The sequence below is a fragment of the Drosophila tropicalis genome, unplaced genomic scaffold (genome assembly GCF_018151085.1).
Source record: "Drosophila tropicalis isolate 14030-0801.00 unplaced genomic scaffold, ASM1815108v1 contig_878, whole genome shotgun sequence".
In the NCBI taxonomy this organism is placed as follows: Eukaryota; Metazoa; Arthropoda; class Insecta; order Diptera; family Drosophilidae; genus Drosophila; species Drosophila tropicalis.
In genome coordinates, this window is record NW_027173374.1 from 9292336 (window position 1) to 9307181 (window position 14846).

Here is a 14846-nt window from a genome sequence, read left to right on the forward strand (position 1 = left end):
TTAATTTACCATTTTTCACTCTTATCGCCCCTCAAGAAGGTGGCTGGCCATAAAAATAAAGGCCAAAACAGCAGCAGAAGGCAAACGAAACGAATGAAATAATAAAAACCATTGGCTGAGAGTCGGGGTTTGTGGAGGGAAATCGGGAATGGGAATGGGTATACACTTGCTGTCTTAAAGTTTAAGCTGCGAGCGTAACAATAATTTAATGCGGCTCTTAAATTGTTTGTAAAATGTTCAACAACCGCGCGCGCGACTACCAACCCAAAAAAAAAAAAAAAACCAAAGTTAAAAAGTGGAAAAGTTTTCTTTTCTATTTAACGTAATTTTCCTTCATTTGCCAGCACTGGCAACAGAACGTCCCGGCCCACTCCTGTCCCTCCCCTGGGCCGGGCAACAGATCCTTGCCACAGCCGCAGCCGCAGCCGCAGCCGCATGGCCTTGGCTAGCTCATTTCCCCACGCATATTTTCCGCATTGTTTTCCCTCAGTATTTTCCTAGACTGTGTTAAGCATATGTTGCTGTTGCCTCATAATACGGCATCAGTTCGGCGGCTCTCTCTCTCACTCACTCTGACACTGACACTCGTGCCACGTGACGTTGTCTCCGAGTTCATTTTGAGTCTTTCCGCTCTGATTTTGCCCGTTTTTGGGGGTATGGAGAGATACTTTCGGGTTCTCGCTTTCGCTTTTTTGTGGTTAAGCAAATGTTTAACAAACCAAATCGCAGATTTGCATTTTATGTTCTCCATTGCCATCTCATTTTACCCGCAGCTGATTGTCTAGCATTGTTGTCCTATGCTTGGATAAGCCAGGCTTTAATGCTCTTAATCGGGCTTAAAATCAAAACGACAAAATGACTTAAAAGCTTTTCCCTCGATCGCATCACATTACATTACATAACATTACAGTGGCTGAGAGGCAGCAATCCTTTACTTTTCTTTTTGGTTTTTCTCTCTATTTCTATGCTTCAACTTGAAGTCATTTATTTGATTTGCTTTCTATCCGCTCATTTCTATTTCTGTTCCATTTCGATTTCCACTTGACTCTTATTTACACTTAACTCATACCCAAGAACTTTACGACAAATTATTGACACGCTTAACGCACACACAGACACACGCTCGTCACTCGGAAAATCTATGCTATGGCATTTCGCCTGTGTGTCGTGCCTTAAAGGCATGAAAATGAAAACATTTACACTGATTTGCTCTGAAATTGGATAACAATCGAAATGAAATTGGATCTTGCTCATTTTCGATACACTTCCACAGCGCTTTGTTTTGGCTTTTAACTGCCTTTTGCACCCTCGCCCATTTTTTGTTTTCTTGATTTTTTTTGGCCACACACATAAAGCATTTTCCGGCTATTTGCTCACCCTCGCCCCGGCATCACACAGTGCAGCGGCAGCCCCTTACCCTTATTATCGTAATAGAATTTGCCAAATTGAGGTTGAAATGCTTACGGCCCCTTGGACCCCACATGCCCACACCCCGACACCCCGTCTATTGCGCCAATCCACGCCAATTTCTGTTTCCCAAAAATTTGCTCTTCTGCTCTTGGCATCCGTTTATCGTTTGATTGTTTGTTTGCCTCGCCCTTCGCTGCTCGTTTGTTTGTTTGCTTGCTTGTTGGTTCATTGGCTTATTTGGCGAGACTCCTGCTGCTGCTTCTGCTGCTGTTGTTGCTTATCAATTGCCGTTTTTATTGCCATTTCGGCCGCCCGTTGTCGTCGTTTATTGAGTACGACAGGAAAACGAAAAAAAAAAAAAAAAATCTCATTGCCTGCTATTTGGGCGCGTGCTTGTAAACTGTTCAACTCACACAGAAGAAGGACAAGGCAGACTTTCATTTCGGTGATTTTCAAGGCTTGACATTGACTAGCCTGCGGTAACCGAGCTGCGGTTAATCGACTCGTTGTCTCGCCCTCAGTTAATTGTTTATTGTACTGCCAATTGTTTGCCTTGCGGCAAAAGTGAAGTGGCAAGAATATCGGATTTCAATTTGCGCCATTAATGGATTATAACTTATTTATCTCTATACAAATTGAGTAGACACAATCTTTACGCTTATATGTATGTATATATATGCCATCGATCGATATTAAACAAATGAAAACTGATGACTGAATCAAGTGAGATGACAATACGTTTAATAATTCAATTATATGGGCCAAAGAAACGATTATTTTCAGTCCTACTCTCGAAAGAAAGTTAACTTCATCTTTGTGCTTAAAATTGAGCCTTTAAATTCCTCAATGATCAAGTAAACATCCAACACTTTAAACTGATTGTGAATTTCGAAATTTAGTTTCCCTTAGATTAAAGACCAAACGATTGCATTTTGTCTGGTCAAAAATGACTCTTTGATTATGTTGAACAATATTCCATAGAAAGGGTTTACAGAATTAGCAAAACGATAGAAACACAATACAAAGTTGAACAGAGACCGCAATTTCATTGGAGATATGTCAATTGGGTTTACTAAGCGAACAGGATTGACGCTCAATGGGAATGCTTTAGCTTCAGTTCAAAAACCATCGTTGTTGCACTCGGTGCGTATGAGTAATATCGCGCAACGTGTCTCTCACCCTCGTCACGTCACATCACATCATTCACATTGTGTATGAGTGAGTGAGTGTGAGTGTGTGTGTTTGTGACTCTATTGTGCGAGAGCACTTTTTGCCATGCTACCGCAATGTTGGGTTCCCTGTGGCTTACCTCGTCATGAATTCCTGGCCCATTCTTTGTTTCTAGGCAATTTCAGGCACTTACTCGTTGCTGTTGTTATTACGACTTTTGCCTTTGCCATTGCGTTGTAGCTGGCGATAAAACTGTTAGCATAGCTGCTACTTTTGGGCCTGCTGTCGTTGTTGTTGTTGTTGTTGTTAACGTTTTGTGTTCAGCTTCAGCTTAGGCAACCAGGTAGGGCTACCTGGCTGAATGCATACAGCATATTCCGTGGGCATGACCTCACCTCAGCCAGCTCGGCTCAACTAACCATTTCTTGTTTCTGGGTGTCGTGTTGCTGTTGTCTGTTACTACCATGGCCATAACAGCAAACTTTGCAACAAAACTGCCAACAAAGCCAACACAGTTTTGATCCTGAGCTGTTGTCCTTGCCACACTCACACACATACACTCAAATGCATGAGAGCTGCTTCACCTTGAGCGTATCGTTGTTAGCCAAGGCTTTAATTAGAGCGTCAATAAAACGGATAGGCAATTGCCGATGTCAGCCCTTTTCTTTCCACCTCCCTCTCTGATAGATTTACATTTGTGCATTAATAAAGGGCAACGTAAAAATGGAATATATCTATTTAATTTCAATTTCAATGCTGTGTGGGCATTTGTCAAACTTGTAGATCTGATCAGAGCCGACAAGCTAAGTCAGAGACACGCAGACAAATTGTTCTAAATTATTATGTTAGGCATTACAAGTCCTGGGCTGGAATTAACTTTGACACGCAGTAGACACCTTTAGACATATGTATGTCTACTCCTTCCTCTCTCTCTAGGCTTTCCCCTTGGCCTGCCTATTGATCTATAATTTAGATAAGACCACTCGGTGTGCTCGGCATGTATGCCCTTCTGACTGTCTGTCTTTCTGTCAGTCCGTTTGCAATGGCTTCATTACAGTTATTATGCAGTGTACTTTAGATATCGGTCTGGCTATTTGTTTATGAAATTGACCTGCGATTATCGTTGCATACAAAGCGGAACATTGCGTGCAGAATGTGTGTGGGTGGGGGTCGGGGTGGTCGTGGTTGGAATTGAAGCAATAGCAATGATTGGCAACTACATGGAGTTTGAGGATGAAGTAAAAAATATTGTCTGCTTCACACAATCAAAACTTTTCACAGAGCCAAAACGTTTTGTTAACTTTTTCTCAAGTGCGTGTGTGTGGGAAAGTCTTGGAACTTTTCCTCCTATACAATCTCAAATACACATGTCTGTGTGTGCTTGACTTTTTAGTATGTACCCGCAGTTAGGATGCAAAAAGGATCTGTTCGGTAAAAATCCGTTTACACAATTTAACGCACAAGTTGCAGGGGGCGAAAAAAAAGTTTCTCTTTCTGCAAATGCATAAAACTTTCGTATTGACAATAAACGATAATATGCGGGAGGGTGGGATAGTGCAGGACGAAAAGGAGGTAGTCTGCCAAGGGAATAGAAGTATGTACATACATGCAGCACTTTGGGATGCCTGCAACCAAAGATATACTATATACGATAAAGCCCGCAAGCCGCTCTGCTTTCAAATAGGTTTTGTTTGTTGCGAAGTTCCTTAAAGCATGCAGCAAAGTGGACTAGCATGGGAAGAGAGATAGAGATTGGGATATTCTAAAAGGGATGGTGGCGGAGCGGATGGGCGAGAGGGCAAAAGTACATCTACTTTTATGGCATTGGCAGACAAAAGCGCACAAAATTCAATGAGCTGCAAAAAGCAGCTAAAGTTCCATGCCAGATTTACGCCAAGAAAAATGTCAGCCCGGCAGCTGTGCTGTGCTATGCTATGCTCTGCTGTGAGCTGCGGGTAGCCACCTGCAACCTACCTACGAAGCTGCCAAACCAAACCAAACCAACGCAGCCAAAGTGGAAACCAAGTGCAACTTGAGTTGACTGCGGTCTGCGACTTTGGCGCCCCGGCTGAAAGATAAATTGCGCTCGTAAATGCTTTAAATTGTACACTCTCTGGAGCACCAGCTTCCAAATTGAAGTTGAGCAAGAAAAAGTGATGGCGCGCGCGGCGCAAACAAAACAAAACTTACTGAAAAAGTACAACGAGCATGCAAAAAATGGCTCAGCGTGTTAAGAAAAATGTTTTCGTAAGCTGCGAACAAATGCGCGACAATATTTAAGTGTGTGTGTGTGTGTGTAGGTGTGTGGCAAAGGCAGTGAGTTGGTGTTGAATTCAACATCTCGCTTCCACACCTTTTCAACGCAAGTCAACAGCAAAACAAAGAAACAAAAAGAAAGAAAGAAGTCAACGAGAGAAATGCCACAAGCCTCACTGGCCATCGGTTAAGTTCAGAGCAAGAAAGGCTAAAACCCGAAAGCAAAACCAAACTGCAAAACCTAAACCAAAGTGCCACTTAAAACCCTGCAACCGCCCACACTTTAACTGTTCCACAGTGGCGGATTTTAGATTTTGAGAACTCTTTAAGAAGCTAAATTTAATTTACTTTATAAACATTGCGTTATAAACATTTCACAACAAATCAAACAATCAACGAAGCAAGAAACTTAAGACCACTAGACTCAACCGAAATCCACATCCTAGATCCGCCCCTGAATTTATGGATGCCTTTGGAAACTAAAGTATCCAAAGGTGTGGGATGTCAAAATGTTAAGTTAATACGACAAGTTGACTTCTTTTTAAGTTTTCACACAACTTGCCAATGCAGGTGAAGCGTGTTGGATTTTTCAATTTGTACTAGTAAGTTGCTGTCCTAATGACCTGCATGAAGTGATATTTAGAGGCTGATTGTGACCCTTCAAGACCAGGAAAGTGCTGAGAGAAGACAAAATTTAAGACTTTTTCAAACTTTAAGCTAGCAAAGCAAGGTCAGCACGTGGAGGGCAAAATAAAGGAAGAAAGGATGGATAATGGTGATGGAGGGAGGAAGGAATGTAGAGGATTCGAATTCAATATTTCGCTGACGCAATTCCTAATTGCGAAACTGAGCAAAGGAGCTAAAGAGAAGGACAAAAATAAGCCGAGGAAAGCACTTAAATTAATTAAAATGTCGCAACAAAAGTTGACAAACGTAAACAGAGAATCCTTTTTGGCCAAAACAGCAGAATCGAAATGGCAAACAAAGCTGCAAATTATATGGTTTGGCATTATTATTGTCAAAATAACATTTCCCCTCTATCTGTCTGTTTGTGTTTTATTTTCGTATTCTTTTTTTACTTTCTTTTTTGTTTCTTGCCTATGCTGAAGGTCGTAAATAATTTACGTAAACTCGAAGCTTCGAAAACAAGGCGAGAAAGTGGCATCACATCATAGGGCGGTGTGGGAGGAGAGGGGGGAAGTACGACGGCCGGCTGGTTGGTATATGGATGGCAAATGGCAGTGGGAATTGTCGCAGACTCCTTTACACTTTGATGCTGCTGTGTTATGAATAATAACTTGGACCTGCCTGCCATTCTCCGGCGGTCCTACAGTAGTTCCTGTTATGCCCTGTCTCCTTCCCTCTGTCCCTGTGTCACTCTCTCTCTATCTCCCTCTCTCTCTATCTCCCTCTCTCTTCTCTTTCTGACGCTTTTTGCTTTGGCAAGGCTTTGAATATTTTACGCAGGCATAAATAATTTAAAACAATGGAACACACGTAAAAAAAAAGGATAATGCAGCAGCAGAAGCACAAAAAAAAGCTGACAAACAGGACAAAAGTGAGAGCGAAAAAGCAAGCAACAGGAACAGAAGAGAGGATAAGAATAAAAATTTTGTATATGTATATACAAAGTATATGTATACAATTTTTTTCCTCGTTTTCGTTTGTCTTTAAGCCCGACAGAGATGCTGGGCCAAAGACACATAAAATTCTACTACCTACACCCCAACCAAACCCCCACACACTCACTCTCTCTTGGCCGGAGCTCAACACTTGACATATGTGCCGCTCTTTGACCTCCTTTGGTGGGGGGAAGGATGTCGGACGTCTTGTAAATGAGATGACATAGCGGCCAAAACATTTGACGAACGACTAAAAATGAAATGTAAATGCCCGAGTCCTGTCTTTACCTCTCACACACACACACATAACTAAAACACATACACACACACATGGGTTGTAGCTTCCTCATTCTACTTTTTTAGACAAGTCAGTGAGTGATGGCGGCTCAAAAGAAATGTCAACACACAAAGCTCACGCACAGACACCCATAGACAATTTCACTTTGACTTAACAAATAGAAAATCATTTATTCTGCATGCGCGAACCGGGACCTTCGCCTCCCCTTTTCTGGCATACCCTGTACCACGAAAAAAGGATGAAGAGGAAGCAACAAAAAAAAAAAAACGACAGACAAATTTATTATAAAGACTTTTTTATTATCTAGTCTAAGCTTTAGTTATCTAACCATTGATTTTAAATACTTATTTTGACATAAGTCAAAAATTTTCTTAATGAGTTTCATCTTATCAAACTTATTACAGGGCATTTTCGAGTCGTCATTTCCATTGATAAGCCATTTTCATGTATATGTATGTATGCGTATCTTTTTCTTCACTGCTTCGATTTAAACGGGTGGGGGGAAGGCAAAGCAAACGGGGGGAAAACTCAGGCTCGTCTGCTGCTGTGATTTCCGTCTGTGATCCGCCTGTCGAGCCCTTAGATTTATGCGCATTTTGCATATTTTTTTTTTTTTTGTCTTTGTTTTTAAGTTCTCCTGCCTCGTCCTCGATAAGCAAGCGAATAGGGCGGTGCTTCTGGGGCAGTCAATTTTCATTGCGCGACTTTTATGACTTTGTCAGCTGCTTTTGACTTTTATCGAATGCAAATTGTTTTGTAATAATGCAATCAAATCTTTGTCAACTCTGTTTGTTGATGTGTTTATTTTGTTTTGGCTTTCTGCTTCTCTGCGTAATTGAAGACTTTGTCTGCTAAACGACAACGTTTAACGAAATGAACTTCCAATCCAAAATGGGGAATAATAAATTGCAAATGAAAACAAATTAAAAGTGCAGCTTCCTATGAAGAAAACAAACTTAAGATATACAAGTTTCAATACCAACGTATTGTAAATAGTGAAATTAATTGTATTATGGTTTACTTTTGATGTTAGTCGTTTGCTTGACAACTTGAATTTGAATTATTCAATTTTCTTAGCATACTTTTCGGATATTCTTTGTAAGGTGGCTAATGGTGGAGCATAATTCTTACTTCAAGCGGTTAAGTTGGCTCTAGAGAAAACAATTGATTAGCTTCCTGTATACTATTTAAATATATATAACATTTTTTGGAATAAGATTTTAATAGTTAGTTGCATCGTTAAAAAACAAACCCCAAAAGTCACTGAAAACTATCTACTAAGAGCTTTGGAACTTCTAGTTTAGAAACTTAATTAGGTTTTAACTTAAACTCTTAATTCTCTTATTTAATCTCATTTACTTTAATTTCATAAATTATTAGTTTGCTTAAACCTTATCATGAATGCAAATGAGCGGATTAGACAGTTGATTAGGATGAGATGATGAGAAAGAAAACCAATCAACAGTTGATTAATCATCTTATAAGTTGTATCTTTCATAAATTTGCTTGATTAAAAATTACTCCAAAATTGGCTAAGGGAAGAGAATGTCATGACAAAACCCACTTTCTCATAGACAATTGTTCATATCTTATAATTTATAAAATTGCAAATATTTGGGATATATTTTCTGCCAATGGTTGTTCTTAAATCACTTGAAAAGTCTGCACAATTGTCATTCAATCTCGTTTATTGTTTGTGAATTATCGATGAACCAGTGCCATGAGCAATAAAATAACATTTATGCCATTTCAAAAATGCACAGCTACTGCAACACACGCACACCCACACACACACACAGCATCAACAATTATAGAACAACATCAATTATTTTGACAACAACAACAACAACAGTAAAAGAAGAGCAAGAAATACAACAAGAAGAGCAACATCGGCGACAACAATAACAATAATTGTATTTACACATAATTGACCATAATCCCCCGGCGGGAATGTCCCCATCATTCTCCCCTCTTATCATACTCCCCGAATTTCTGTGTTTTTTTTTTCTGTAAATGCCCAACAGCAACTTCAACACCCAATTCGCTTGGTTGCCCATGAAAATGGCCACAGGCGACACTTTATGTGTTTGTCCTTATTGTTGTTGTTGTTGCCGCTGTTACTGTTGTTGTTGGTCCTTGCTGTTGTCACTGATGGCAGAGCGGTTGGTGTGGTTCTTGTTTTTTTTTTTTTTTTGTGTTGAACTCCGTTCGCATTGTCTGTCTGTAGTTAAATTTAAATGCCAGACAAACCAGTCCCAGTCCCAGTTTCTGGTCCTGTGCCTGAGCCTAGCACAGTCACAGGCAGCAAGGACTTTCATTCTGTGAGCCTGAGCTATAAATTAAATAAAATGAAATAATTTGGTCACGCACTTTCAACTGTTGACATTTACTGGTCCTGATCAGTCTCCAGCTGTTGGCTGCTTGACAGACTGTTGCCCATCTGCTGTTAGGTTGGAAATCAGAGATGAGTATCCATATCCACTTAAAACAAATCTGGGCTTCCAATTTAGAAATTAAATTGTTATGAAGATATGACAAGATGGGAAATTTAGGATTTAAACATTTTGATTCAATTGGCATGGTAAAACCATATTGAACTTCAGAAAACAAAGATTGTTCAAGAAGTTATTAAAGCAGATATGTCATGTGAATAATTCTTTAACGATTCTAAAAGTTTTGTATCAGAAAGCAAGCAATTCTATTGCCAAATATTCAATTGTCTGGAGAATAAAATAATGATTTTAAACTGCATCAGAAAAGTTTCGGTTTGATGGAAAGAACCTTGCATTTTTTGTGGCAATGATTTAAGTTATTCCAGCAATTTTAAAATTTACAGAATTTGTGAGTAGAAAATTAGAAACAATTCATTTAAGTGGCCCCAAGATAACCCTGAGATTGAAAGCCTTGGCAAGTCCTAACTATGCCTATATATGTATATACGCACACGTAGATGGGTTTTGGGGCGTGTGGCATGAAATCAATGCGATTCCCATTGCCAGGACAGGCGGACTGACGACAGACATACAGAGAGACCCACTACTAAAGCATTTGCTATGCAAATGAAGTGCATGAAATTGCTGGTCGACTCTTGTTAGTCGCCAGTTGCCTGCATATTTATGGCCCACGAAATGTCGGCAACATGCACAAAGCAAGAATCCACTTCATGACCGAAAATTAGTTTTTAACCCACAAAATAATCCCGAATGACATAAGGATGGTCGCCGCCAAAAAAATAAAGCTGAAAACTGAAAACTCGCACACTGAAAGATAGATAGGACGAGACTCCAAAGGGGAGAAGGACGAGTGGTGAGAAGAGACGAAAAAGCAGAAGGAACATTTCGTTCCGTTGTGGTGTGGTACGCCTTGCCTGCCGGAAGTTGTAAAGCTGCCATTTCTCGACCATGTTGTTGATGTTGGTACTGGCATTGCTGCCGTCACCGTTGCTGTTGCTCTTGCCGTTGCCGCTGCCGCCGCCGCCGACAACAACTTGGCTTTGCGAACTCGTAATGCGGTCATTGTTATTGTTGCTGTTGTGAATCGCATTTGTTGTATTAACTTTTTCGAAGTGGCATGCAGAGGCAGCTGCAACAACAACACCACCCCCCCCAGGATGGCCATAATTTATTAAAGCCTGCACCAGAGTGCTCCAGAGTTGAGCGGGCGCCCACGGCACACAATTGAAATTGAAGCAGTAGCAGCAGCAGCGAAGGGCAAGCGAAGTTGCGGAAAATGCGAAACATTGAAGCAAAACCATGAGTAAGGAGCAAAATTTACCCACTCACGAACCGCCACCCAACCACCCACTGGGACTGAGTGTAAGCAGGCAAAATGGTAATCGAAAAATGCGCCGCCCGAGTCAAACGCAAACAAGCGGCTAGCCTCCAGGAGCAGCGGATCCTACAAAACAGTGGCCAGTTAGCAGTTACAATTCACCAGCTCCCAGTCAATGTCTTCCCTCACTTGCCTTTCGTTTGTTCCCTTTATTTTTTTGTTTTTTGGAGGGGCAAGTCAAAGTTTTTGGTCGAGAACTTTTTTTTTTCATTTTTGAACTGGGGGGTTCTGGAAATAATTCATGAAACATGGCGGCAACATGCGAACGCGAAATGCGAACATTTTTGTGCCCGTTCCTTTTGCCTGTGCCGAATCTGATTGTGACACAAACGAATTGTTCTAGTTGTCGTCGTCGTCTAGGACGACTACGTCGACTCATCGGTGTTTGGGAGGTCCTTCTCATATTTATGTGCCTATTTTTTGTGTGTTTCAGCTGGGCTTTTTTGTTTCTTTCTTTTGTTTTGTTCTATGTGCTCCAGCATTTCTCTAGTTGGCATGCAAATTTATGGTGTGTCCCAAAACAATTGTTATTGTGTTTTCAACTTTTGCTTGATTTGTGTTTTTAAGTGATTCCGAATGGGTCGCATGGGGCTGGCTTGGGCTTTAGCCAGAACTCGACGACTGGCAATTTGTGTTGGCCAGCTGACGCTGATAATTTCTTGGCTGTCATCAGGAATCTCTCAGTGCAATACACTAAACAGCATTGCCACCGAAAATGGAGGCACCCAATAAAACACTTTAAGGTTCAACGACAATCCAAAATTCTCGACCATTCGTTTTTCCTTCCTTCCTTCGTTACTTGTGAAATTTTCGCTTGCATTTTGTTTAGTTTGTATTTCCGGCAAACAATCCGAGTGGCGCCCACGAAAAGTTTTTACTACCACTGAGTAATGCTGGCAGTAGGCCACTTCCTGCTGTTTTCCCGCCCTTACCGCACACAATCCGTGAATTTTTCAAGGCATTCCAGTTTCTGTTTCTGTATCTATTCCAGTTTCAGCTACTGCATTTGCAATATGCAAGCGGCCATTTCGTTAATGAGCGCTGGGGAAACAGAAACAACTTTTACTAGCCATCCGCCGGAAGGCGAGAGAGACAGAGACAGAGATAGAGAAAAGCATGGGGTTGACGTCTCTCAGTGCCATGAAAGAAGGGAAATGCTATAAAGTTGTCTGCTTAGATGGACAGCAGCCTGCCTCCTGGCAAGTGGGAGTCCTCTGGATGACTCTTCAGTTGCCGGCTGCTGTTTGCCGGTGGCCGTTTTACGACTGTCCATCTGTCTGTCTATCTGTCCGAATGACTCGGTTCATTTTTACATAATGAAATGAAATTGAAATGAATGTTTTATAAACCACTGCCTAGTGAGAGTCTTTCTGTCTCCTCGACATTTTGCAAATTATTATTTCGCATTTGAACTTAAAGATTCTATGCACTATTACGGCCAGCACTTAACTTTAGTTGATAACATCATTATGAATTATAATGAAAATGGATCAAATATATTTGAAATTTTCAAATAAATAGACTAAACTTATTGAATACGTATTATATTTACGTACATACGTAAAGAAGACGAATGTTGCAATTACTTTGCAAATGATGTTCTCCTTAGATCGTTCAGTCTTATAAGATTTAAATGATGGCCTAAACTATTTTAAAATATGGCTTGAAAATTTGGAATCCTGGTGGATTGACTACAGTAAATTTAAAGGAATTAAATAAAGTGTGCCTGGCACAATGTCCCACTTAGCTCATAATATTCCAGCTTCTTTAAACATTCTGTGGATTATCCTCACGGTTCTCATATGCCCAGAATTTGTGGAATTCAATTAGTATAGACACCACTGTCTCGGCTTGACCACTGCAAATAGAGTAATAATATTCTGAGATGGCTTCTAGTATGTGGATTATTTAAATGTTGGACGCACCAGTTAATTAAATCTTGAAGGGTAATTTTGCAGGGATCTTTTGATTTCACCATATCGAATATTTCATCTTTAATATCCTCAAAGTTAACAGCTTCTGCATTCAGAGCTCTCAATTGCTCCTGTATGCCCTTGAAAAAGAAATGAAGTGTCTGGGCAGTAAGGTAGCCCGTATGCTGCACATCCAGAATGCGAAAGAGATAGTGCAAGGCCTGGGGAGTCTAAGAGAATGGATAAACGATTAATCCAAATTATAACAAATGCTAAGCCATACCTGACGATTGTCCAGAGCGAGGACAAAGTCCAAGAATGTCTTGTAGTCCATTTCTCCGTCATATGTGCGACATTCCTCGAACACACGATCAAGAAACACTGATGTAAGTGTTCCTGAACCATACGCAGCTAGCTCTTTTTTACTTAGCATGCCATTGTGGTCCTTGTCCAAATTGAGATAGTTTCCATAAACAGTGAGAACTGCCGGCATGGAGAACCAATTGTATTCCTGGGGTTCTTTGGGATTGGCCTCATCACGCAGATCGAGCAGCTCGGTGAGCAAGCCCGAGGCCAGCACATCCCGTATCCTTATGCGACCTGTATGCAGCGAGTCTAGGAAGAAAAAGAACTTCTTTACCACTGTACATACATAGAAACTTTGAAACGACGGCTGCACACAGTCGCGGATCTGGGCCAGAGTCGGTATTATGTCTATAATGTAGTTCTCCATGTCGATTTCCCGCAGATAACCTTGGCCAATTTCGTCGTAAAAGGAGAGGCCAATCCGTCCCTGCATTAGCCACACCTTGCGCATAGTGTAGTTAAAAATGGAAGCAATTTCCACCTTTCCAGGATATGCTGAGCCGCAGAGCAGTTTGGCAAATAGCCGTGAAGTCAAATATTTGCGACACTTGTCACTAATTTCACTCAAGACTTTCAGGTAATCATCATAATCAACCAGCTGCTGGCTCATAGGAGTTGTCTTTGTGACATGCCTTTCGAGAATACTCCACAATTCATTTAGATCGTCGTTGTCTAGTAATTCCTGAGATTTCTGCTGCAAGAAGAGAGAATGAGCCTCCTTTCGGAGACTCTGCCGCAGTGGATCCTTAACATGCCCATGGTAGAATTTGGGAATGTGACTATAGGTCGGATGCTTCAGCTCCTCTCGTGGTCGCAAAGGGGCGTTTTCATCAAATTTGGCCAATTCTTCGCCACTTATTTGGCGAGTAGAAACCTGCAGACCCTCGAATTCCTTTACAATATCAGGATCAAGCTCCATTTATTTAAGCACTTGCAACAAAACTAAAAAGTAAACAAACAACCTGCCCTTTTTACTCTTTCTCTCTCGCTCTTTCCCTGTTGCTGTGATCAGTGACAGTGGTGGGCGATATCGGTGTAGCAGTTACTTGTCACAGGTACATATGTTATCAAAATCACTGCTAGTTTTCGATAACTAATCGAAGCTTAGCGATATTTTTCTTCTATTGGTCTTTTTCGTAATTTTTGTAGGTGGAAAAATTTTTAAGAAAGCTACATTTTATTTTAAATTTAATAAAATGAGTTCCAACGATGCGGGTACCGACGATGACGACGTAGAATCGTTCTACTCGTTCAATGAAAGTGTGGACTCATCGAATTGTCTAGACAGCTCTCTGAGTTCCTTAAAATCTTCATGCAGCAGTGAATCTGTGCCAGATGTAGATTTTACTGAAAACACGCTGTCGCCAGACCTAGAGCATCAAGTGGACGCGCAGCTAGATGTGAATAATTTGACATCAGATGAAGAATTGCCGTCAGGAGATTACCATCATTTCAATGTAAACGATCCCCGGTCAGTGCCTCCATTAAAGTGCAAAACTCAGCCCGACGTGGATCTCTTTGACATGAACAAGCCGCATATAAGCACGGAAGCAATTGACAAATACCATTTTACTAAGTTGTGGGCTGAATCGCATCAGAAGAGGGAATATTCGCCCCTTTATAAATTCCAATATAACTTACAGAAAGAGAGATTTTCCGAAGAACAAACGCTAGAGGAACGAAACAAGGGCATTCTCAATAAGAAACTGTTTTTAAACCCAGTCGATCCTCGTTTTCCTTACACCACGACGCGCCAAGACGATGAACCTACAGACCCATATGTGTCTCCGTTTGAGGAAATGCCCGTTGCTAAGAAAATGTCTGAGGAATTTGCAAAGAAGCTTGGTATCAAGGCTCCAACTATCGTGCCAGCTGGTTTCGATCTAACCAGGCTAGTGCAGAACAAGGAACCTAGTCGTTGGGCCCAGCCCCAAAGTCGGCATATAAAATAAGCATATAAACTCTTTTGTACTACTTAGT

General features: G+C 41.0%; 2 protein-coding genes across 3 annotated transcripts in view; one reads left to right on the top strand and one right to left on the bottom strand.

Annotated features, from left to right (window-relative positions):
- Positions 1-13861, bottom strand: part of LOC137584145 (serine/threonine-protein phosphatase 2A regulatory subunit B'' subunit gamma-like) — a 66500-nt gene extending 52639 nt beyond the window's left edge. The window contains exons 1-3 of one of the 2 annotated variants that reach the window (XR_011033465.1): positions 12784-13861; positions 12513-12730; positions 12144-12445 (exon numbers count right to left, since the gene is read on the bottom strand). Coding sequence is in view for 1 of the 2 variants with exons in the window: in XM_068299394.1 (XP_068155495.1) it covers positions 12355-12445; positions 12513-12730; positions 12784-13785 (1311 nt within the window). In the remaining variant the exon portion in view is untranslated. Of the gene's footprint in view, positions 1-12061; positions 12446-12512; positions 12731-12783 lie in introns of those variants that run through there. The other variant, XM_068299394.1, reaches the window with a different exon arrangement.
- Gfrl (Glial cell line-derived neurotrophic family receptor-like) overlaps positions 1-14846 on the top strand; it is a 74029-nt gene that overhangs the window by 24644 nt on the left and 34539 nt on the right.